Source organism: Halictus rubicundus, chromosome 10, assembly GCF_050948215.1.
Source record: "Halictus rubicundus isolate RS-2024b chromosome 10, iyHalRubi1_principal, whole genome shotgun sequence".
In the NCBI taxonomy this organism is placed as follows: Eukaryota; Metazoa; Arthropoda; class Insecta; order Hymenoptera; family Halictidae; genus Halictus; species Halictus rubicundus.
This window is the reverse complement of record NC_135158.1, coordinates 6,245,917-6,271,065: the sequence shown is the minus strand read 5'-3', so window position 1 is coordinate 6,271,065 and position 25,149 is coordinate 6,245,917. Positions and strand designations below refer to the sequence as shown.

The window sequence follows — 25,149 nt, the reverse complement described above, 5'->3', positions numbered from 1 at the left end:
AAATGTATAACACAAAATTATATAATTTTGAAAATAAAGACATACTTTGAATAATATACTTGTGAATTATTTTGTATTTTAAAATTCTCAAAGATGATCATTTAAATTTTGTTATACAGTTCAAATAAAACATATTGAGGTAACTGATTCTTACGGAGACGTTTTTTAATAAGATGTACATATAAACTGATGTACAAATATTTTGTATAAACGATTTTTCTATAAAATGTATAGACAACCACCGGAATTATTTTTTAAAATTAAATTAGGCATAGAGGAAACATAGAAATGATTACAGCCTTTCAATAGTGATAAATACAATGAGCCAGTAAAATACCATAATTTTAATGTTTGATACAAGACTTTAATTTAAAGGTAAAAAGTAAATTGTACATCACTGAAATAAACTTGGACATCATTTCATCGTTTTTAATAATAAAGTCAAGTTTTGCTTATATTATATTATATAACTGGGTAATAATTCTCTTGATATCAGAGATTATTACTTTATTAAATTGTTGTAAGAAGGTACTCAGAAATCCTAATTTCATTTCTAAATATTCCGATTGTCGTTGATTACACTAGACAATGATGTTCCTAGCATATTCGAGTAGTCCACAAAATGATACTACAATATTTGTTTAGAAAAATATATTTTGGGAAATTACATAAAGTAGGATCATTGTGTTTTTACATATGAAATGCATAATTTCCTTCTTTATTAATTTACCAATGCTCAGAATTATTTATGTAAAAATTTCAACAATATCTCTTTAGAAGTACTAGACCCTACACAATAACAGAAATATTCAACATTCTTTTTATATTAAAAAAATCAACAGAATCGCAATGAAAATTCGATTGATAAATACATATTGATAGGATAGAATCAAAACGAAGTATTTAACAAAAACGGAGAGATTGCTTTACTAATACTGAAGCATGAAGAATATGCAATCACTGTTCAAAATAGAAAGTTGCAGTGTAAAATTAACCTTACTTAAGATTTAACTATGTACAGACTGGAAAACCAGTGCTACCGCATTTTCTTGTTTCTCACAGATGTGATACAAAAAGAATCAAAATTTTTTATAGTTCCCATAATCATTACAATAAATAGTTTTCATTGCTTAACAATGTTTGTGTTCAAGATATATTACAACTTTTATAGTGCTTACGCTATAAAATCATTTGTAGTTTATAATTATTTCCTAAATCTTAATATAATTAAGCTTTGTTTGTTGCCATATATCTCTGTACTTTGTGTCACATTTATAATTCCATTTAACTTGTTTTTAACAAGAGAACTGCGTGAAACAAACATTAGTTATCATCCGATTACAAAATGTCTATAGTATCAGAAATGTATCAGAAAGACTTTAAACACCATTCGTAAATCACTAAATGAATTACTTACGATAATTTCAATAAATTCTCTAAATGAAACAAGGAACACGTATTAATAGTTGTGTTACTCATTAATTTGTACTGCGAAAATTTTTGGTAAATTTGATGCATTTGAAATAGTGTGCTCATTATTGAAAACTTAAAGTTTCCTTCCGAATTTTTTTTTTTAATTATAATAAAATACAATTATTTTTTATGAAATTGTTTTCAGCAGTTCTTTGAATAGTACAGATCTACTGACATACAAAGATTTAGGACTTTTTTAAATCTCTGTAAAGGTACATTAAATGAAATCCAACAACACGTTCAGTATGTCCATTGCACAATTAAAAAGCTATCACCTGCGATGGATTTGTACAGTCCCCTATTGTCATTCTATACATAGCCATCTCAGTTATTCCATGATAGTGAACAAAAGCAGCTGCAATGACCAGTACATGGAAAATTTGGTGACTCTGAAACTTTAAGACGAAATACATTAACATTGAAATATCAAACAACAAAAGAATTACATTTGTTCAATTCAATTTAATTTCAAAAATCACACATAACTCAATTTAATTTTTAAACAAAGCATATTTACCCAAATATCGAATTTTCCAGGGAAAAATCGTTCAGGTACCCTTAATGCATAAAACAATGCTCCTAAGATATATAGACATCCCATTAATATTAACCAACCGAGAGATGCTTGACTAATTGCTTTAAACCAGCCTTCTGCAATAGCATAATGAACTGCTGGTATTACCTACAAAAAAAATTATCATTTCATAATACGGTAACCCATAACACAACAGTAATGAAAAGAAAATTTGTAATTACAAGTGGTGCAAATATGACTTACCCCACTAAGACCAAATCCCATAAAAACTCCTGCTCTCAATGGTCTATAACTTGGTTCACCGAATCGTTCCCAAAGCGACACAACTATACTGGTTACACCAAGTAATACAACCACGGACAAGTAAATCAACTTCGGTTGATAATCACAGTAAAACCCATAGTAAAGCCATGGTACAAAACTACCCATAATTAACATGGCTATTCCACAATAATCTAATTTCGAAAACAACTTTCCAACACATTCACTGTGGCAGTGTACCGTGTGAAAAGCAAACGACATTCCCAAGCACATTATAGCACCAGCAAAAAAGGTACCAAATACCAATTTTTCTTCCAGTTGTATTTCTATAGGAGGTTGTGTTATGAAAAATATTGCTATGCCAATGAATGCCACACATCCTAAACAACATATACATCAATTTGTTACAAATCAGTGTAATCAATTTGTAAATAAAAATTTTCTTTGTGAATCGAATCCTGCCATGATACCCCGTTTATCTCAGGCTACAGAATATTTTGCTGGGGTCGCGAGAGATCCCAGAGTACCATTGCAGGATTAAAACAAATATTACCAAGTAAATGAGTCCAAATATTTCCAGTTTCGGTATGAATACGAAATATACTTTTGAAACAGGCATAAAATGATGGTAAAGGTGGTCTGTGACCAGCATGTAAGAAATCATTATCTTGTAGCCATCTTGGAAGATTTCTGAAGTGACATTGTTTCCATGATGCTTCCCACACCTACAATTAATAGTCAATTAGCACATTTCTTTAAGTTAGAACTGTATTTCTATTACATAAACTAGTTTCAAAAAATGGTAATCTCATTGGTAAATGCCCAACTTTTAGAGGTGTACGAGAACCCGAAAATGTCGAGTACCTGATGGTTGGGAAGAGTCGGGAAGGCCACATAATATTTGCAACATTAGTATATTAGATATTTATAAACACATAAATGTAGTATGTACCTTACGAACAAATTCCTCTGCCTGTTCAGCAGCATTATGTGCCAATGCACCAAGATCGATTTCATCGCTCAATACACCAGCTTTGAGAACTTCTGTCATCTGCAACATGTTAATAAGCTTCATTGCTGATATTATTTAAATGTAAACATTCAAAGATAAAGTAAGCGAATATTTAAATAATAAATAATTTAGATTAAACTTGCAATTTTATACCTCACAATCCAAAAGATGATCATCTTCAGGAGTTGATGGTAATGGACAACCAACTCCATCTTCTTCTTCTGCCAAACAACTCGCATCATCATCATCCAATAATTCTTTAACTTCGTGTAAGCCTGGTACTTCGCTATTCAATGATACACGATCACTCCATGGAATTCTATGACGAATTCCCGAGTCAATTGCACTAATGTCATTGTTTCCTTTATCTTCAATAATGGCATCCTCGTATTGCGACATATTCTAGACTTGCAATTGCTTCAAGTGTCTAAAAATATTGTTGGACAATTTAGTTATACGACATGAAATACAGACAAACAATTGGTTGCAACATAATGTATATATCTAAAATATATATATATAATATATATAAAATAAATGGTATTATTAACAATTACACAGTTTAGAGACAATGTAATTCCTTTTAATAATATTTCAACACACTGGAAAACACCAACTTAAAATTGTAAGAAGCTTAGATTATGCACTTACATAATGATTTAGTATGCAAGATTTCTAAGGAACAAAATTATAATGCTGCTGAATGTGGAATGATCGACTAGATATATGCGGAATGATTTTAATGAAATATTAGCAACTTAAAAAGGTCATGACCTCTTATATAATGAATTGCGATAATTATGTCCTTACGTCAACAATTACGAAAAAGAGTATGTTGATTGTAGTTTTCGATTAATCTAGCGAAATTGTGCACGATCTTTCTTAATAAAATAACAAACTGTAGTTAATGCGTCGTATACACATGATGCTTTGACAGATGGGATTCATAATAAAACTGCACACAATACGATAACAGTTCCGTAAAGTACAAAGTTCGATTGACTAAGCCAATAGAAGACATACTTAACATACCCGTCGCACGACAAATCATGAAAATTTCACATCTACGTCGAAAAATACCGTAATTTCAGTAGTAATTGGTAAACATAAACTGTTCAAAACATGCTTTCAATTGGTACAAATTATTTTATGCAACTTCTAATTTTCAGTTATTCATTGCTACGACAAGAGTCGAGAATAGCCGAGTACTAGATACCACGTGTTAACATTTATACATATATATGTATATCTATACATACGTATGTACAATATCATTTGTTCTCAGTACTTGCCGCTTTACGGAAAAACTGTAATACATATTCTTGAAAAAGACGTGTAAACTAGAATATATTAATTTAAACTTCAACACTTTATACCTTATACGTATGTTCAAGTCAAATGTATTAGAATTAGAAAAATAAAGAATCGAAATATTGAATCTTTCTTTTAAAAAGTAAAGTTTTTGTTAAAGGAATTAGTTTCACAGGCTCGAATGACTAACTAAATAGAACAAACGACTTTTCAAGTAGCTTTTTATCTATGTATTCTAATTTTTAGTTGTATCAGCAAGTACTATGCCGTCATGGTAGGTTGTCAGCCAATCAAATTCGTTTCATGACCACTAGTTACTTGTGTTATTTTTATTGGCTATATCACTCACAAGTCTATTATGTGACTTTTAGAAATTCATAGAAATTCGACAACTTCTCTGTATAAATAGTACACTATATAGAATATTTTCTAACACTAAACAGAAAATGATCCTCTGGGATAAATGTAATTATTATAAAGATACACTAATAATTTTTATAACAATGTAAAGGAACTGAGATTTAAAGAAGTTACTCACTTGTAATCAAAACATTCTTAATTTACTAAATTTTATACCTTCTTGCGTATGTATGTGTACGTATATATGTATAATAATAACTAGAAAGCAATGCTGAAGTTTTGCTGCATTTGTTGTTGTTGCGTGATTTTAGTTTGTGTACGTGGCATAACTTCATCAATTTTTTATTAGATAAAAATTATTAATAATGACAGAAGTAGAAATTGGATTATGGTCAAAATTTGTATACATTGCAATAGTTGTTGCATCGTATTGGTAAGTATTAATGCATTCAAGCAAATTTATTTTTAATTTCAATTATTTTATTTATACAGTTGACTTTTTTTCAGGGTAGTCTCCATACTAACAGTATTTATAAACAAAGCCCTTTTGTCAAGCGATACTATAAATTTGGATGCACCACTTTTTGTAACATGGTGTCAATGTATAATAAGCTTAATTATTTGTGTAATTCTTAGTAGTTTATCCAAATGGTTTCCAAAATATGTTCAGTTTCCCAATGGAAATCCATATTGCAGAGAATCTTTTAGAAAGGTAATATTTTTAATTAAACTACTATAGTTTATCCAATATGACGAGGCAGTGAAGCACCACCTGTGTCCTTTGCTAACTATTTGAGAATGGTAACTTCAACTTTGGTACACTTGAGTGGCTATGTTTACATTTACTGCCTTGTTTCGTTGGACAGGCTATAAGCCACAAATACATTTAGTTTCACAAACATTAATTTTGTAAGATGGATGTGTATCCTATGTAAAGCTTAGCAAGATTACAGAAGATAAGTTATTACAGTATAATCATTGTTGCAATGTTTGTAGGTATTACCTTTGTCCCTGTTATTCACTGGGATGATTGCAACTAACAATTTATGTTTGAAACATGTTGGTGTTGCATTTTACTACATAGGACGTTCATTAACAACTGTATTTAATGTCATTTTCACCTACCTCATACTTGGTAAGAATCTCTACAAAAGATTACAGTTAAGTTCAACATAATGGATTGTCGTAATTTCGCAGGTCAAAAGACTTCTACAAACTGTATTGCATGTTGTGGATTTATTGTTCTTGGTTTCTGGCTGGGTGTAGGCCAAGAGCATGTCGCAGGTTCTCTATCTGCTTTAGGAACAATCTTTGGTGTGCTTGGATCATTGACACTTTCTGTATACTCCATCCATATGAAACAAGTGCTTCCTAAATTGAACCAAGAAATTTGGTTACTTTCTTATTATAATAACGCGTACAGCGTCATTATATTCCTTCCATTAATGATAGCTAATGGAGAACATATTACAGTGTATAATTACAATAAACTCGGATCACTAACTTTTTGGTCTGTTATGATGGTTGGTGGCATTTGCGGGTTTGCTAATGGTTATGTTTCTGCACTTCAAATAAAAGTGACGTCTCCTTTAACACACAACATTAGCGGAACTGCTAAAGCTTGTGCACAAACAGTATTGGCGACTTATTGGTACAATGAAAACAAAACGCTTATGTGGTGGTTTAGTAATATGATTGTCCTTGGCGGTAGTGCAATGTATGCTAGATTAAGACAACTTGATTTAACTAGAGAGTATAGAGAGGAAAGACAGCTGTTAAAAATATAGTAAAATATGTATGAAGTAATGTTGAAATAAGTCGAATAATTCGATGCATACTTGCTAAATGAAAAGTACATATTTTGTGTATGTATATACAAACCAACAATAATCTCAGTAGCATTTACAATATTTTATGCTTTATTGTATAAAAATTTATTAAAAAAATAAGTCCCGACTGAGAACGAACTTTTTGTACAATAAAAAGTTTCAAAAGTACATAATTTTTAATATCTCGATGAAAGACCTCCTCCTCTACTGTCTGAATGACTCGACATCGAATCTTTCCGTTTTATGATGGCGTTCACACTTTTCAATATTAAATCTGTATCCACGTGCAAAGCTGGCACCATTAAGTTCAACTTATTTCGTAGTAGAATATTTACAGAATGTTTCTGATCACTTTCTACAGCAAGTCCATCCGATAAGAAATAATACCTTAAAAAACATAAAAAGTTTCATTCAAGTAATCATGTGTCTATTGGCATACGTCCTGCACCGCTCAGAAAAAAAATCGAAAATAATTTCATGTAGATTTTGTACCTTGGATATTCTATAGCTTCGGAAACGTTTAATTCGCGCACAATAATATTGTATATTAGTTGTCCTATGATTAATGGATCATCAGTTCCAAATACTCCTCTTAATCCACATAATGCTTTGTTGTTATGGAAAATAATTGGAGTAAGCATGGACAAACTATTATTCGTGTCACTCTTATCTAGCAAGAAACCTGCATTCGACATGTATCCAAAACCAAATGGGGAACTAAGTCCACTGTAATAAAATTAAATAAGTAGAGGTGTATGAGAACCCGAAATAAATAAGTGGTTTACTCGACAGTTTATAGAATATATTTCTAATACTAACGTTATGATACAAACGTAAAGATCTTCCCAGTCCATTGCCATAACTCCAGTGTATTTTTCCTCTTCGGCTATAATAATTATTTTATGAAGCAATTGTCCTATCTTAATCTTTACGCTGTAAACAGTTTACCAGTTATAATATAATAATTTTTACAAACCATTTTGTCTTAGTTGCAATGGAATTAAAGTTGAATGTATCAATGCTTCAGCTAGTCGAATTTGTGCTTCTATTGTAGAAGCATTCTCCATAGATATTTTTAAATTTTCTAACGATGTGATCATTGATTCCAACAACATCATGTGTGGAGGATAATATATTGCATATTTATGAAAACTGGATTTTTTTGCCGGATACAAAATAGGTTTATAATTTGTCAATTGTTGAAGCAGCTCGGGAAGCTCATCTTTTTCATGAAACAGTTTCTGCGAGAAAGTTCCATTATACAATACTACGAAAAAATAAAAACATTTTCATTAAGACAATTTGTTAAAACTATGTAAACATATACTATGTACAAACCTTTAGAGCTATGTTGTGCTACAGCACTCAACATATCGCTAAGATCTTGTAACTTCAGTGTATCACCAGCACTAAGGTGTCCATATAAAGTTTCATAGCCAACATGTTTTGATATTTCACTTGCTAACTCTTTGGATACAACAAATCCCTCTTTAGCTAGAGTTACAGAAGGCTTTATAATCTCACTCCATGGTAATTTACCTTTTAAGCTATGTGCATACTCTAATCCTTTTAAAACAGCTGGCACACGTATTCCACTCTGTTCAAAAGCACCTAATGTATAAATTATACAAATTATGTATTTTTGTAAAATTGTTTGAAATATTTGTATCTTAGATGAAAGATAGAAATCAACTAAATATATACCTTCAACAGTATTAGTGGCAAAGTCAATAATAAACGGTTTTGTTCGCTCTTTATGATTATATATCATAACATAGCCACCCCTAAAATTATAATCGTAAGAATATAAAAATATTAATGAAATGTTATACATGACTTACCCACCAAGACCAGTCTTATGCGGAGCAACAACTGTCATACAAATAGTTGCTGCTATAGCTGCATCTACTGCATTACCACCTTTTCGTAATATTTTAGTTCCAATTTGTGAACAGTTTGCATAATCGGTTGCAACAGCTCCATGGATAATAGCTTTATCCTAATACAAGATAACATGATAAGCGATGTACAAAATTGAATTATTTTTCTATAATTTTTTATATACCTGAGGAGTTTCTTCAGCATAAAGTATTTGCAAAATTAATGTTGTTGTAATGGAAATGGTCAAAATGGTGAAACAACTTATAATAAATTTTAAACCATCCCCACAGTACATGCTTAACTTATGCTTATAACTTCTGCTCTTTGTCAAAGGACACTCTTCCGTAGGACCTTTTAAAATTAAAATTGATGTATAATGCAACAGGTTGTTTTTATTTTGTATAATTTAAAAGACAATAAAAAATATCATTCAGAATTATTTTCTAAATAGATTTTTAATAAGTAGTACAACTCTTAATTGTAAGCATTTTATAATAATGTTAATAAAAATAAATTTGTTTATTTGTTTAAGTTAGTGGTAACAGATTGAAATAGGTTAAAATTGTGAGTTCTTAAAATCAACAAATGTTTATAGAAAAACATGATTTTTGTTAGTATTAACATAAATTCAAGGATCGTAGTAAAGAAAACCAATTATTAGTTGCTACTATATGGAATATATTTATTAAAAATATAATATACAATTAATGAATGTTGATTGAAGTAAGTAAATATTAATAACGACAAGGTTATGTTTAAACAATTAAGTATTTGAATTGTTTACTACATAGAAATGATCAGATCAAATAATACTTACGAGAATTATTATAATGCATTATGAATGTAGAAATTGATTCGAATAGAAAGAATTGGATGTCAATGAGACAATATACTGTTGTTTAGAAAATATACGTGCATCGTGTTTGTATAACTGTAAATTTGCCCTACTTTATGCATTGTAATGTACACTTAATGATACTAAAACATTTAATAAAAAATTTTATATAAACTTAACATTATGATTTAAACATTTCTGTTTACAGGTTTATATATTTACAAACAATTTATTTTTGAAAAAGATATAGAAGAAACGAATGAAAAGAGATATGCATATTATTTTTTTTAGTGTTTGCACAGTTTTTTCATTCATACAAAGTATACAAAAACATTAAAATGACCGTTGATATAATAGAAATGTTGAAGGAGCCTCGAATGATAAAAGTGTGTGCACCAATGGTTAGATATAGCAAGTAAGTAATGATACATTTAATATACAGTTACGATTCTTGCTAACTGTTAAATAATGTAACTTTTGTTCATCAGATTACAATTCAGAACTCTGGTGAGGCAATACGATTGCGACTTATGTTTTACACCTATGATCCTAGCTGACTCATTTGTTCAATCCAACAAAGCTAGGGACAATGAATTTACCACTAATAATGGAGATAAGCCGCTTGTTGTGCAATTTGCTGCAAAAACTGTGCAAGATTTTCTTAATGCAGCAGAGATGGTTTCGCCGTAAGTGGTATACAACTAGTAGTTTTTGTGTACTGCTTTTAATATTTTCACTTATCTTTTATTTGCTCAAACACAATCAAATTTCTGCAATTAATCTTTCTATATAGATCATAGTATTTCATAAAGTATTTATTTATTTATTTAATTATTATTGGTAGGTACAGCAATGGTGTTGACCTAAACTGTGGATGTCCTCAACGTTGGGCAATGAAAACTGGTTATGGCGCTGACCTGCTTAGAAAGCCAGAACTCGTGAAAGATTTAATATATCAAGTGAGAAATAGGATACCGAATCCCTTTACAGTATCTGTGAAGATACGATTACTAAAAGACATTCAGAAAACTGTTGAATTCTGTAGAATTCTTGAGAAAGCAGGCGCTTCTTTTCTCACTATTCATGCAAGAACTCCAGAAATGAGGAACGAACCAATCGATCTAGATAATTTAAAATTAGTAAGAGACAGTGTGAAATTGCCTCTCATCGCTAACGGGGATGTGAAAAATTTGGACACTGCTGAGAAGCTTTTTATGGAAAGTAATTGCGAAGGAGTAATGTCTGCACGGGGAATCCTAGCAAATCCAGCCCTCTTTTCTGGACACTCGATTACACCTTTGAGCTGTGTGCAAGATTGGCTAGACATTACATCAACGATACCAACCCAATTTCTATGTTTTCATCATCATTTAGTATTCATGTTAGAAAAATTACTTCCAAAAAAAAATAGAATATGTTTTAATAATTTACAAACTAAGTCAGCAGTATTGGAATTTCTAGATGACTATTACAGTATAAAACCAAATATAAATCGTAAATTATCTGAGCCAATTAATTGTATTTTTCATACCCCAATTGCGGAATGTAATAATTCTAATACAGAGGAAGAAGATGACCAATCTGTGGATTTTTTGGGAAATATATTTGCAGAATGATGAGTTTATTTATTTGTCTTTTTTTTTTACATGTATCTGAAATTAAAAGCATTTATTGGAAATTTATACGATAAGACCCTATATAACGCGAGAATATAAAATAAATAAATGATGTGAAATATGACCATTTTAAAGCTGAAGAAAATGAAATATCTTCTGTGTTAGGAGAGGTCGTACTGTGCCTAATTAAAATAAATAAAAATAGTTGTATATATATTACATTTAGTAACTATGTATAAATAATTAAATTTCGATGAAATTGTATAAAAATTGTAACTTCAAATTCAATGAAATTAGCTTCATATTATGGTTGCTAGGAGCGCCACAATCCAAACATGATAAAGTGTGTCGTTTTCTAACCGCGAAATTTCATTGTTTTTTTGTAGTTGATTAAAACAAGAATTGGAAATTAGTTTAATAAAAACAATGTAAATAATTAAATCTAGCATTTCTATGTATCGAAATGAAGAATTTTGAACTGGTTTCATACGATTTCTGGGTACTAATACAAAATGGTAATGTTATGCAAAATTCGTTTTAAATGTACATTATTAATAAATTTTTATGAAAACTTCATTCTAGTATCATTATAGAAGCACAACAATAATCGTAATGTAGTTATGTTTTAATATGCATAATAAATTTTTCATACAATCACGAAAACACTTGTCTTATGGATATATGTATTATTTATTATTGTTCTATGCTTGAATGTTTTGATAAATAATGTTAATCTTTTATTTATTTTTGTATATCAGATTCGATCTCTGGCACCTAGCCAAAGAGGCAAACGTCCGTTGCTCTCTGATATATCGAACAATGCATCTTTATCTCCAATTATACCGCAAGTACATCAGGCAAAGAAAAAAATTTGCCGTAACATCAAAAATGTAGAAATACCGGAATACAAAGCCATTGTGCTTTCAGCGGATGATGTACAAGCCACTCAAGAAGTAATCTCTGAACATGTAAGCCTTTTAATATAATAAAAAGTATAGATACATGTTAATTGTAGATTGTTGTATTTTATATAGAAGTTCATTTGAGTTTATAGGAAGAAAAAGTAAAGAAACTCCTTAGTAAACCTTTCAAAATTCCAATTCCTGGTTATCAATTGTCAGGTCGTTCTTTAGGAATACGTTTGTCTGGTCCACGTAGACCATTATATGATCCGGAAGAAGCTAATGCTCTTATTGTTTATGCACCACCAGAGATATCGGAACATGACAGATTAAAGTTAGATACGTAAGTGTAAAATAAAAAATCAGAGGACGTAAACCTTTTTAACTGTTTCAAGATTATTCCATATTGGAGGTGTGCAAGAATCCGAAAATGTTGGGTCGGGACGATTCTCGGGAATCGCAATATATTCAAGAACCCAACTTGTCTTAACTTGATGCCTTCCCGACCTGTCCCGACGATTGAGTACTCGATATTTTCAGGTTCTCGCACACCTCCATTCTACACCATATAATGAATTTTACACTTTTATGTTGCAGAACTAAACAACTTGTACATGTTGTGGTAGATCCATTATTATGTAATATTTTAAGGCCCCATCAACGCGAAGGTGTGAAATTTATGTATGAATGTGTAACTGGAAAACGAATAGAAGATGCTTATGGATGTATTATGGCTGATGAGATGGGTCTTGGAAAAACTTTGCAGTGCATAACTCTTCTGTGGACTCTATTGAAACAGGGTGAGTCATTTTAGTTAGTCTTATTCAATTTGCTTTGTAGCAAAGATCTTATAAATAATATTTTATAGGTCCTGAAGCTAAACCACTTATAGAGAAAGCTATTATTGTTGCTCCAAGTTCTTTAGTAAAAAATTGGTATAACGAAATTTTCAAATGGTTAAAAAACAGAGTCCAACCATTAGCCATTGATGGTGGAAATAAGGCAGACATTGACACGAAACTTACGGGTTTCATGAAAACTTACGGGCGTAGATGCGCTAATCCCATTTTAATAATTAGCTATGAAACTTTTCGTTTACATGCGCATGTTCTTCATCAGGACGAGGTAGGATTAGTGTTGTGTGATGAAGGGCATCGTTTAAAAAATTCAGAAAATCAGACTTATCAAGCGCTTATGGGTTTAAAAGCTAAAAGGAGAGTACTGCTTAGCGGAACGCCAATACAAAATGATCTTCTAGAGTATTTTTCTCTTGTACACTTTGTTAATCAGGGAATGTTGGGAACCGCGCAGGTACATTCACTAATTTAATATAGAAAATTAAAAAAGTACTTTCTTAAGAACATTATTACATCGTTACTGTTATTTATTAGGAATTTCGCAAAAAATTTGAGATACCAATTTTACGTGGCCAAGATGCGGCTGCGACAGATACAGAACGCGCACTTGCTCAAGAACGATTAACAGAATTAGTAACCCTTGTTAACAAGTGCCTTATTAGACGTACCAGTGCCTTACTTTCCAAATACTTGCCCTTGAAACACGAACTAGTAGTTTGTATAAAATTGGGTAAACTGCAGACTGATCTTTATAAAAATTTTATACACAGCGACAGTATTAAAAAATCAATAGAAGGTTTGTCGAACTTCTTTTTATGCGAACATTGGCTTTTTCATTTCAACTGGTGCACATTCGTTTTTACCTTACAGAGGATTCTGATGGTTCCAAGAAAGGAAAAAGTCTTTCTGCTTTGGCAGCTATCACACTTTTGAAAAAGCTGTGTAATCATCCTGATTTAGTTTTCGAAAAAATATTGCAACGGTCGGACGGATTTGAAAACGCTTTGAACTTAATGCCACCGAATTATAATGCCAAGTATGTATTGTTAACAATCATCGTTAGGTCATAACGATGCCATGCGAAATAAAAATTGTCCAATTCAATTTTAAGAAACAGAAGTTATATAAAAATGCATTTCTTCTTTTAATAACGTTAATAAGTTGTGAATAATATACCAACAGGTCTTATCCAGTTTTATCTATAATAGTGATTTCGCTTTCAGAGAAATTTTACCAGAACTGTCGGGAAAGTTGATGGTACTAGACTGTCTTTTAGCATCTATCAAGACAACAACTAACGATAAAATTGTACTAGTATCGAATTACACACAGACTCTTGATCTTTTCGAGAAATTGTGTCACAAACGTTGCTACAATTACGTTAGACTCGATGGTACAATGACTATTAAAAAAAGGGCGAAAGTAGTAGATAAGTTCAATGATCCAGGCAGTGATGATTTCATTTTCATGCTCAGTTCGAAAGCTGGCGGATGCGGATTGAATCTTATCGGTGCGAACCGTTTAGTTATGTTCGATCCCGATTGGAATCCTGCGAACGATGATCAAGCTATGGCCAGAGTGTGGAGAGATGGTCAGAAGAAGCCATGCTTCGTATATCGTTTTCTTTGCGTACGTAATATAATATTATCTCAAGTAATTGTAATTTTACGTAATGTTTCACTTAATCGCAATGTAAATACGTTATAGACTGGTACGATCGAAGAAAAGATTTTCCAAAGGCAGGCGCACAAAAAAGCTTTGAGCTCAACAGTAGTTGATCAAGAGGAAGATGTTGCAAGGCATTTCACGTTGAACGATTTACGAGATTTATTTAAGCTAGAAGAAAATACAATATCCGATACTCATGCAAAGTAAGTGGAATGTGATTAAAATGAATAGTAGCAGTAGTAATTAATAATTAAAAATTAGAAGAATCAATATTTTTAACATTGAGTTCAGTCTATACATGATAGTAAAAATACATCTATGTTATAGGTTCAAATGCAAGAGGTGTATTAATGGTATAGAAGTGAAAGGGCCACCTGAGAATTCTGATTGCAATTCAGATTTATCAGATTGGAGGCACGCACATAATCCACGAAATATACCAGATTTACCACTACGTCAATGCTGGTCAAGCGGAATTTCCTTTGTTTTCCATCATCGTTCGCACGAACAAGTCAAATGAAACAATAACTTTTTGCCATTTTCTCTTTTCATAATGGGATACTTATATATATATATATTTCTCCGTGAAAGTTGTTGCGCTAGCAAACGTAGAACGTAGAAACATTAAAATTAAATATGTAAAAAAAATAGAATATATATATATATATATTTCGATATGTAAGTCCTATGTTCATGTTTATATTAATATTTTGTACAAATATGTAATTGTAAGTCTTTGTAGGTATTATATAAATTAAACAAATGTGAAAATAATTTAAGATCCTGCATAGATCTGAGATACAAGGAATAAATGCTTAGCCATGGAAATTTAGAATCATGTATGCATTAAATATTTTTGTACATACAAAATGCTGTTTCGATTACTTCATCAGTGTGAATATCTTTATTTAATCGTGGTAAGGAGTACATTGTAATTTTCTGAGGATGCGACGTCATCGATTGACGCGTAACGTACAAAAATACAATATGAGAAGGAGAAAACGCTTGAAATAAAATGGGTATTGTCGTGGAAGGATGATTCTAAGGTCAATGTTTTTCGAACAGTTAGTAGGGTGGTTACAAGCTTGCTTTCAAATGAGTTGAACGTAGAAAAGCAACGGGGAACCGAGGCTTCAGGAATTTGCTCCACATAAACAGAGGAACGGGAAGAAAAGTGGGGAAACAAGAGGAAGTTAGAGTGGGGGAATGCAAATAATGGAGGAGGGAACACGTGACCGTTGATCGGGAGCCGTGATTGGCGGAAAGTGATGAACATCGCTTTCCCACCTGACCCGTTGCCGTTCGCTTGCCCTTCTTCCGAGGTTCCCTGCAGCTGCCCGTTCAGAATAGTTCCAGATGTGGCCATGTTTAGTTTGATCTTTGAAGTTTTCGCTCATCGTCTCATAACTGATACATTTTTATACTATCTGCTGACACAGTAATACGCTCTGTCCGACCATCGTACTTTTCGCCTGCCTGCGGCTAGTCTCGTTCATAATACACACATGTTCTTCTTTTGCTGAGATAAATCTCGAACGCGGAAGTACACGAGAGAGACGTAAACGCTGTCATCCATCGGGAAGACAGAGAGGAACACCGCGAGTCGAATCCGTGGACATTAATACTTTTCACGATAAATTTCCAAATCATCAGTAACAGACGCGCGTCTGAGTAACGTCGCAGTTGTTTTTCGTACGGCGAAGCCAGATCAATTCGTCGTTCCCTTTCTCTTTCTCTCTCTCTCTCACTCTCTCTTTCTCCCATCAAAATTATTGTAAAATCCAAGAAAAAGAGAGGCGCCGTTATCGAACATTACTACGACACAAGGGGAAAATCGTCCGAGTGGAAGCTAACGCTTCGCAGCATTATTCTTCGAGACTTCGCACGCCATATTTCCGGAGAGAATAATTGTTGTTCCACCTTTTTTTTTCTTTCGCTTATCGTCGCATTACACGACCTGCCTGAAAGAACGCATAAAACATATACGCGCGCATTTTCCTATTCAAGCACCCGATTCTCATGCACTTCGCACGAAGTACAGTCACGGGTAAGAGATAAATCGATACGCCTACAGACTTATCGCCAGTAGGCCGCCATATGCCACGTCAAGCCAGAATGACGTTGCAATGGCGAGATTGCAGCATTTAACAAAATTTCATAGCGAAGAGAGGAGAGACACACAGTGAAACAATCTTATACTTCACCGAATTGAAAGAAGTGCAATAAAAAGAGGACGAAAAGAGAAAGCAATTTAGATAAACAGAGAGAAAAAGGCGCAGAGCCTGTCCTTGTGTATATAAATATATATATATATACATATGTATATATATATAGGCGTGAAGAATATTCGAGGTCGAGAGAAAAAAAGAACAGACACAGGCATAACCGAAAGCTGAGAAAAAGAGGTAGAAAAGAGGTTTAAAACGAACATTTTTGGGTATAGAATTCGAGCTCGGTTGTTGCGCGCACGCGCGCCCCGTCGCTTTCCGGTGGACAAGAGAGAAAGAGAAACGGAGCGACACACATACACTGCGAGAACGATTTGATTCTGTAGGCTAATTTGTGTCCTGTAAACGGTCGCGGGTACTTTTACAAAATTTTCAAATGCTAGAATTCAGGCACGCGATTATCTCGCAAACAAAGAGCCATCGAGTGTGGTCGCGTCAATCGATCGTATGATCAACGTCGGGCCACAGTGCTATATCATATGGTACAAAACACGATCGATCGGGACAAAACAATGGCATTAGAGAGTGTTTCCGCGGCTGAGACTCTAATCCAAAGGTTTGCCTCCACATTTTTTATTCACCAACAAAGAACAGTCGAAATTTTTCTATGACTGTAAAACTACTACTACTACTACTACTGTACTACTCGCATCACACGTCGACCCCCCCCCCCCTCTCCGGAGGTTTCGTGCTGGTCCCGCTTTCGTTCGGTACACACCATTGGCACCGCGACGAAAAACGAGCCCATTACACTGTTCTTGGAGTATACACGTAACTCTTTTTTTTTCTTCATTTGGTCCGTTATGGTTCTTCGTTTGTTGCTCAAAAGATTCGGTCGGATCATTGATCAAATTCACGATCTAAACTGGTATGTTTGGAAAACCACCTTGACACCGTTCGTAAGGTCAAGGTAATTTTCGTAACAAAGAACATATAACAATGGCAATAAGTAGACGAATCAGTTTTATCACTGAGTCATAGCGAGACCGTTGCGAAACATGTTTTGCGAGGGTCGTTGAAGTGTTCAAATTTCGACCATCGTACATATATAATTCGATGAAATTCCCATGCACTTTTTTAACGGAAGATACATAGAATTCTACATTGTTATTTTTCAAATTTTTATACCACGAATCTGCTTCTCGTGACGAGCAACGAAGAACCATATTTGGATTATATTTGTTTGGTAGATTGTAAAATGTTGAGAAATCATGCACGTGATCTCCGGGGAGTGAAATACATTCCTATATACAATTTCCCTGCTTCGTGCAAGACACATCTATACACCAGCCATGTCATTCATATACATATGTACAAACACTTTATTTCTACATGTTACATATGTACATGTGGTGCCCACACAATATACATACATATACACGGCCACGCACGCACGCACATACATATATACATAAATACATATTATACATATATGCATACACATGTGTACATACCTATACATATGTATGTACGCACGCGAATGAAGGAGACAAAATGAGGTCTACACGCGAAGAAATTCTGGCGGTGTGACGTCGTCAACGTACTTTTCTTCTTTTTTTTTTTTAAATATTACACACACCGTTGGTAATGCTGTAACGATGACAATCAGATATGCTGCAGAACAATGTGATATATATATGTTGTATATCGATCCAATGTCTATGCTATTGCATCGATGATGGTGATGATGATGATGAATTAATGATAGTCATGATGATAATGCTAATGACGAACGTGATTCGTGGGTAAGGTAAATCAATCTATTATTTATCTACACGGCCCGTGGTCCTGCGCGTTTCATTTTGCTATATTTAACAACTATTTTAACGCCTGTAATTTGCCAATTACTTTTCTAGTTACGTATATCGTTATACTTATTTTAAAACGTGGGAATGGTTGTGTACGCTTCGAATGGGTTTTTCTTCTCTGTATTATAATTTCCTGCTTCTGCGTTACACGATCGATATAATCGTACGAATATATGATTGTGTATTTTCGGCGAGCGTCGTTTTTGCAAAAAAAAAAAAAAACAGAAAAAGAAAAGAAATGGTATTGCAGCAAGAAACGATCATTTTTCCGAGTATGTACATGTATAACGTCGACTATACATATATACATATATATATATTTAGGTTGCATCGATCGATACACCCGCCCCATGCTACGTGTCCGTTAGCCGTGCCCCAAAAGCAAGCTAATGTTTTCAGCTCAACTAGTAGCGGATGTTCTTTTCGAGTATATACTCTGCTCGACTAAAGTTTACGATGTACCTTTATCTAACATATACAGTCTCATGATATGTATTTAATGACCGCTGCTGATAATGGCCTTGACGGCTATTATAAGCTCCAACTAACTTTTTCTCTCCCGTTATCAATCAAACAGATATTTTCAATCAAACAGCGTTTTTTCCTGAATCATTGATAAATTATGATGATGATGATTGTAAGGTGATAATGATTTAGAAAACGTTTCCACTCAAACATTTTATTACCATGAATTTTTGAAGCAATCAAATATTATTAAAAGAAAATACTCATGAAGAATATATAAAATTATTAAATACATTGAGAACACGAGTCCCTTTTTAGGACAAGCTTTGAAAAATAAATTTTTTCCAATCTTGATCTTCGTTGCGAGCAATCTATAAGTCCACATTTGTTCTGCTTAAAATGTTTGAGGAACTGTGAAGATAATTCTATCTGTTCACGCAATATTTGAATTATTTCAGTCTATCAGAAACAACAAACATTATTAAATGTTTAAATTGGTCTGAGCATATCTAGTCATCGTTGCAGATTAAGTATTATGATCTAATAGGTTCTGAAGTACAACCGTATAAGACAATACATAAACATACATCTCACACAAAATAAAAATGGAACTACATCAATCTTGAGATATAAAATTTCAGACTTTGATCGAGTATAACATATGTTTCATATATTTGTAGTAATAATGATAATGACTTGGAAGATGGGGAAATTCCATCCGATGAAGATGATGAACCAGTACCACCACCGGTGAAAGATGAGGATCCTGTTAAAAATGTGTCGAAAGCAGATACGTCAAAAAACAAAACCTTTGATTCTAAGTTTAGTAAAAATAAGAAACCTAGTGTTCAAGGAAGCAGTAAACACGACAGATTTTTAAAATATAAGAGTCCAACTGAAGATTGGGCTGGGGATGTTGAAAAAGCTATTAGGGCAGCTTTAGAAGAAGATGGTGCTAGAAATCAAGATTCTAAGTCTAAGAGTAAAAATAATAGAAATAAGAATAGGAAAAGGCTCCGTGATGAAAGGGACGAAGATCGTAACAAGGATCAAAAGGTCTTAAAAATTCTTATCATGCTTTTCACTGATTTTATCAGCATCATAAATAGCTTTTGATATTATGATTTACAGAGACGAAAAGTGAGCGACGATGAAAATGTTAACGATGATGAGGATGAAATGTTATTTGTTAGAGGTGCTTCACCTGTTAGAAAAGATGCACAAGAGAACAGCTCTCCGAGACATGCTAATGATCATGAAAATTTTGATAGTAACTCAGATTACGACGACAGGCCTAATGTAAATCGACATAGGGATAATGATAACAAGCGTGGGAATACAAGGGGTGGTGGAGGGGGAGGTAAAATAACATGTTAGTTATATGTTTACATTTAAAATATTATGTTTTAATAATGCAAACAATTTTAATAATGCGTTTGCTGTAATAGGTCGACGAGGGGGTAAAAATGAGAGGGGTGGTAAAAATAAAGCTAGAGGACAAATGAGGAATGATAGAAACGGTCGGAGGAATCAAAATAATGATCACACTCAAGATCCAGATGCTATATGTGTTTACTATATGCAAGGGAAGTGTCACAGAGGAGACGACTGCCCTTTCTCACACAATGCGTTGCCACCTAGAAAAATGGAACTGTGCAAATTTTATCTTATGGACTGTTGCGCGAAAAGAGATAAATGTTTGTACATGCATCACGACTTCCCGTGTAAATTTTTTCACATTGGGCTGAAATGCAATCACGGAGAAAATTGTAAATTTTCTCATCAACCATTAAATGAACAGGTACACTGACTATAAGAAAGGTATTATTCGATAAAAAAAAGCAGTTTTAAACGAAAGTTTTCATCCCTTAGGTAAAAGGTATATTGCTGAAACATTTAGAAACAGCACCGAAGGAAATCCTTGGTGATTTTCCACGTTTAAGTAGGGAGGGAGCAATGTTGATGATAAATAATACAGCAAGAACACTATCACAAGGTCAAGATGTGATGAATCAAAAGATTCCAAGCCTTTTTGATTTAAATGTGCCTGCACCTACTAGTATTACAGATAAAAATAATGAGAAAGAAGAAAAAGGTATTTCAAGACATTTTTGCTTTTCACACGAAAATATTGTTGTAGTATTAGCAATTAACATTAAAATGTTGTGTACAGAAGATCAAGTATCACAGCAGAAAAGTGTTCGAGAAAGGAAACCATCCGGTAAGAAAACTCGGTGGGGTTCAGACGAGGATAGAGTTCCATACGAACAAATTATGTTATTACAATCAGCCAACGAATTTGGTTTGCAACTTCCAAATGCTGCATTGGGTTTAGCAACTCAGCAGCAATTACATCCGAAACCAATGATTCCACAATCTATGCCAAGCATGGATTTCTATACGGAAGCTAATTCTGACATGAACAAAATTAATGTGAACAAACGAGAGAGAGAAGATTTTACAAAAGATGTAGAGGAGGATGAAATTTTGGAGCAGGTATAAGAAATTTCAATTCAAACAATTATTTTCTTTTTTTTTTTGGAACTTATTGTGGAGCTAAAAACATTCATATTCTTTTTTAGGCAAAGAAGAAAGATTCTTCGATACTTGAGAATTCGAAAGACGTAGATTTGAGGCAACTGTTGAAAACTTCAAAGAAGCCTCCACCTGTTGTTAGTATAGCCGATAAAGTCGCAAATCTTACTAAATCGAAGTTTGACGAAGAGAGCGATCAGGATGAAGAAACTGATCTCGTTATAGAAATGCCCGTTGAAGAGGAAGATAAACAGAAAGAAAAAAGTACAGATCAAGAAGGTAATTTTTAACCAAAGAAATTTAGATGTAGACATTAAGATTTTCGAAGAAATTAATTAATTAATTTGTTGCAGAAACGTGTACCGTAAGCGAACAAAATAACGATAACAATGCCTCTTCACCTCATACGGAAGAACAGGAAGTGCCGTCTCATTTACCGAAAAAGGCGCAGGAATTGTTCATGCGTATTCAACAACAGCAGCGCGCAGCTCAAGATAGTTTCAAGAATATGGAGAACGATTGTTCCACACAGAACACAGATAAAATTCTAGAAGACTGGTACTCCGACGATGAGGATGACGACGACGACGACGACGACGACGATGACGAGGAGGGTGGAAATCTTACGATCGTACTTCCTAACAAGGACTTATTGAAAGAAGAAAATGAATTGTCAGAGAAGACGCAAAATGTCGCTGTCAAAGAAGACATCCAGCCAGCAAGTTTGACGCCTAGCATACCTCAACCAGCAGCCATTGTAGACAAGCTTGGCGACTTGAGTAAGATTGACATCAGCGCCGAAGTATCGAAATTATTATCTTCTATTAAAGCGCGTGGTACGCCCGGTGGAAAATCCAGCCAACAAAGCGCCAATGGTCAGGAATACCTTGCGAAAATTAAATCCTCGCCGGACAGAGCATTGTCGGATGAGTCCAACGGCCAAAATAAAACTGCATTTACTGCTGCAAGTCAAGTAATTCAAATTGAACGTGAAACATCGAGTCCACGATCTTCTCCCGGAACAAGTTCCGCACCTGTATCCAGGGATCCTCGTATGTCTCGAGATCCTAGACAGCGCAGAGACGAACAAAAGCCAAGCAGTCCCAGTAGAACAGAGTGTAAAAAAGAGAGCAAACCTCTTAGACTAGAAACAAGCATCTACAGTTCTGGTATCACCGCAGTAGACACCAATATGGACACGGATCTTCGTACTAAGACAGATCAGGACCTTCGAAGGAAAGATATGGACTTCAGACAACGATTTCAGACCGGTTTCGGAGATACTGATCTACGAGTTGTTGGAGCAGGCTTTACGGACGCGTCTACCAAGTCCGATGTCGACCTACGACAAATGTTAAGTTTACCGTTTAAACCAGCACCGTCTCATGTACCTTGCACGGAAATAGATGCTAGTATTTCCTCGCATCCTCCAATGGTCTACAAAGTGTATGTCGTGGACATACCGAGACCAGATTATACAGGTCTAAAGCTTACTAAGAACGATGCCCAAGTGAAGTACGATCCACGTTTAAGGAAAATATTTCGAATCGGTAAGGTTGAACTAGCTGATTCACCTATGTCTCCGCCCCCGGTAAAACCGGACACTCCAAAGTCACCTCCGCAAGTTCGATCCGATCCACGACGAAAAGCTCTTGAGGCTTCCAATTTATCTTCTCAGAATGTTAATGCTTCCATGATGAAAACCGTGCCGCAACCATCCATGGAAATGCCCAACATGGGGATGGGTCCTGCCGGTATGTCTGTACCTCCAGCCATGTCTGGACCCCAAAATATGCAAGCGGGACAGAATATGATGCCCATGGGTCCAAATCCGATGCTTGGGAACATGGGCCCGATGGGACCCATAATGAATGCACCACCCATGGGTCCTCAAAATATGCCACCGATGGGTATGTCGGGCATGTCTAACATGCCTCCAGGAATGCCCATCAATGGACCCGGTCCTCAAAATCAGATGAACTACGACCCGCGTTATAATGTTAATGTTCAACGTAACAATGGAGCTGGGCTGTTGGGCCCGGCTCCCGGTTTTGGAGCGGATGCTAATCCTTCGTACGATGGTGCACCCTCGTATTCTGGTGGTAACTTTAATAACTACGGTCCCGGTCCCGGTCCTGGCCCTGGCCCTGGTCCCGGCCCCGGCCCCGGCCCAGTACCTCCGGATTCCGGTATGATGGGCTTCAATCCAAATGGTCCGAATCCAAATTTTGGCATGGACGGGCCCGAGTGGAACGGAGCAAACCAAAACCGACGCGGTGGCCGAATCAGACGACGAAATCGTAACAGGACCAATATCGTGACTAATAACTAAAGCAATAAGTAATGTTGAGTAGGTACATAATCGAAGTACCTGGTGATAATTCTCATTCTAATTTAAATTTGTACAGCATGCGTTGCCAAGGCAACGTGTTCCTTCACGGCGGTCCAGATGAATTGTCTTGATCTTGTCAATTGTACATGGTGTCAAATGCTCGTTAAGCGATTTAATTAGCAGAATATGAATCTAAGGGAATCGAAAAATTAATGAGAAAGAAATTATAAATGACTCTATATATTCAAGCATTTGTTAAGTACGCATGAACGATGTGAATAATGCTCATAATCACGCGATACTATATTTTATTGAAAAATATAGATCATATTCTACACGGGAAAAAATATTGTATACAGTATACAGGATAAATTTGTTAGATTACTGGTTATAGGAAATTGTTTCGTTGAAGAGACGTATCTGTATATATTGAACATCATCATCCATTTGAAAAAAGACATTTAATGCTTAAGATGGCGACAAGTTAAAAATCGATTAATTATACAAATTGATTTATATTTTTTTTATGTCTTCCATGTATAGTACATAACAGTAATGCACCATATTACAATTTATGTACTCACTATAGTCTTGGATTTCTAGAATAGTATACAGACTTTATTGAATCACATTAAAATAAGGCGAATACAAAAATTTTCGATTATTAAACGGCTTAAAGCCATGATAGAAATCGATAAATCAATGAGATGACAGTACGTTAATCAGTACGAAATCGCAATATTGTGTAAAAATTTATGTATTTGTAAGAACTTTGAAAACAGTTGTACATGGACATAGTTTTTTACTTGCATAAGTATTTAACGGTTATAGATGGGTTCAGAAAAATCTTTCTTTTTCGAATTTTCGTAGACATGATACCGAAAATATTTGGATAGTAATGACGCCTGTAATCATCTAGGTTTTACATTGCTATCAAAGCGTACCCAATAATTATATTTATCAGTTTCGTGGTACGTCCGTACGTCCCACAGTAATGTTAAACACGTTCATCTGCCAAAAAGGCAAATTAAGAGTACTTCCTCTTTGAAAAATAATGTTAGTTACAAATTATATTTAAATTCAAAGAACTTTTGAATTGCCCAATTGCCCAATGTTAACCTACCGATTATAATAATTTTCTATATCATCATCATTATTATTATTATTATTATCATTATTAATGTGAAAACATAAAGTAAATTACATTTGTAAAAAGAAATAAAGTTTACTATTATATAGTA

The 25,149-nt window shown here is 34.0% G+C and overlaps 5 protein-coding genes across 12 annotated transcripts; 3 read left to right on the top strand and 2 right to left on the bottom strand.

Moving 5' to 3' along the window:
* Nucleotides 1-325: 325 nt before the first annotated feature.
* Adipor (adiponectin receptor) lies at nucleotides 326-4,787 on the bottom strand. Of its 6 annotated transcripts, none has more exons than XM_076794266.1 (7): nucleotides 4,658-4,787; nucleotides 3,435-3,708; nucleotides 3,222-3,338; nucleotides 2,823-2,994; nucleotides 2,252-2,649; nucleotides 1,991-2,155; nucleotides 326-1,868 (listed from the first exon to the last, which is right to left on the bottom strand). In XM_076794266.1, the coding sequence occupies exons 2-7, from the start codon at nucleotides 3,678-3,680 to the stop codon at nucleotides 1,734-1,736; spliced, it is 1,233 nt and encodes a 410-aa protein (XP_076650381.1). In that variant the 5' UTR covers nucleotides 3,681-3,708; nucleotides 4,658-4,787; the 3' UTR covers nucleotides 326-1,733. The 6 variants fall into 6 exon arrangements, with proteins under 6 accessions (XP_076650381.1, XP_076650378.1, XP_076650383.1 ...); XM_076794263.1 differs by lacking the exon at nucleotides 4,658-4,787 and adding an exon at nucleotides 4,314-4,532; XM_076794268.1 differs by lacking the exon at nucleotides 4,658-4,787 and adding an exon at nucleotides 4,314-4,526 and having other exon boundaries at nucleotides 3,222-3,320.
* A 148-nt stretch (nucleotides 4,788-4,935) lies between these two features.
* Nucleotides 4,936-6,901, top strand: Nac (GDP-fucose transporter nac). Its single transcript, XM_076794270.1, has 5 exons — nucleotides 4,936-5,186; nucleotides 5,264-5,385; nucleotides 5,460-5,664; nucleotides 5,949-6,087; nucleotides 6,150-6,901. Exons 2-5 carry the CDS (start codon nucleotides 5,318-5,320, stop codon nucleotides 6,737-6,739), a joined length of 1,002 nt encoding a protein of 333 aa, XP_076650385.1. The 5' UTR covers nucleotides 4,936-5,186; nucleotides 5,264-5,317; the 3' UTR covers nucleotides 6,740-6,901.
* Nucleotides 6,902-6,948: 47 nt separating this feature from the next.
* On the bottom strand, nucleotides 6,949-9,619 carry LOC143357709 (glutathione hydrolase 7). Its single transcript, XM_076794262.1, has 9 exons — nucleotides 9,480-9,619; nucleotides 8,847-9,013; nucleotides 8,623-8,780; nucleotides 8,486-8,565; nucleotides 8,120-8,392; nucleotides 7,758-8,048; nucleotides 7,601-7,667; nucleotides 7,274-7,507; nucleotides 6,949-7,168 (listed from the first exon to the last, which is right to left on the bottom strand). Exons 1-9 carry the CDS (start codon nucleotides 9,496-9,498, stop codon nucleotides 6,958-6,960), a joined length of 1,500 nt encoding a protein of 499 aa, XP_076650377.1. The 5' UTR covers nucleotides 9,499-9,619; the 3' UTR covers nucleotides 6,949-6,957.
* Nucleotides 9,620-9,692: 73 nt separating this feature from the next.
* Okr (DNA repair and recombination protein RAD54-like okr) lies at nucleotides 9,693-15,109 on the top strand. Of its 2 annotated transcripts, XM_076794254.1 has the most exons (12): nucleotides 9,693-9,912; nucleotides 9,986-10,183; nucleotides 10,342-10,456; nucleotides 11,872-12,081; nucleotides 12,168-12,358; nucleotides 12,613-12,815; nucleotides 12,884-13,326; nucleotides 13,407-13,668; nucleotides 13,743-13,908; nucleotides 14,096-14,501; nucleotides 14,580-14,743; nucleotides 14,868-15,109. In XM_076794254.1, exons 1-12 carry the CDS (start codon nucleotides 9,836-9,838, stop codon nucleotides 15,058-15,060), a joined length of 2,628 nt encoding a protein of 875 aa, XP_076650369.1. In that variant the 5' UTR covers nucleotides 9,693-9,835; the 3' UTR covers nucleotides 15,061-15,109. The 2 variants fall into 2 exon arrangements, with proteins under 2 accessions (XP_076650369.1, XP_076650368.1); XM_076794253.1 differs by lacking the exons at nucleotides 9,693-9,912; nucleotides 9,986-10,183; nucleotides 10,342-10,456 and adding an exon at nucleotides 11,120-11,628.
* A 350-nt stretch (nucleotides 15,110-15,459) lies between these two features.
* Su(sable) (suppressor of sable) lies at nucleotides 15,460-25,046 on the top strand. Of its 2 annotated transcripts, none has more exons than XM_076794252.1 (8): nucleotides 15,460-17,324; nucleotides 19,722-20,097; nucleotides 20,173-20,401; nucleotides 20,490-20,842; nucleotides 20,914-21,136; nucleotides 21,215-21,537; nucleotides 21,624-21,855; nucleotides 21,930-25,046. In XM_076794252.1, the coding sequence occupies exons 1-8, from the start codon at nucleotides 17,248-17,250 to the stop codon at nucleotides 23,906-23,908; spliced, it is 3,792 nt and encodes a 1,263-aa protein (XP_076650367.1). In that variant the 5' UTR covers nucleotides 15,460-17,247; the 3' UTR covers nucleotides 23,909-25,046. The 2 variants fall into 2 exon arrangements, with proteins under 2 accessions (XP_076650367.1, XP_076650366.1); XM_076794251.1 differs by having other exon boundaries at nucleotides 20,173-20,413.
* Nucleotides 25,047-25,149: the final 103 nt, after the last annotated feature.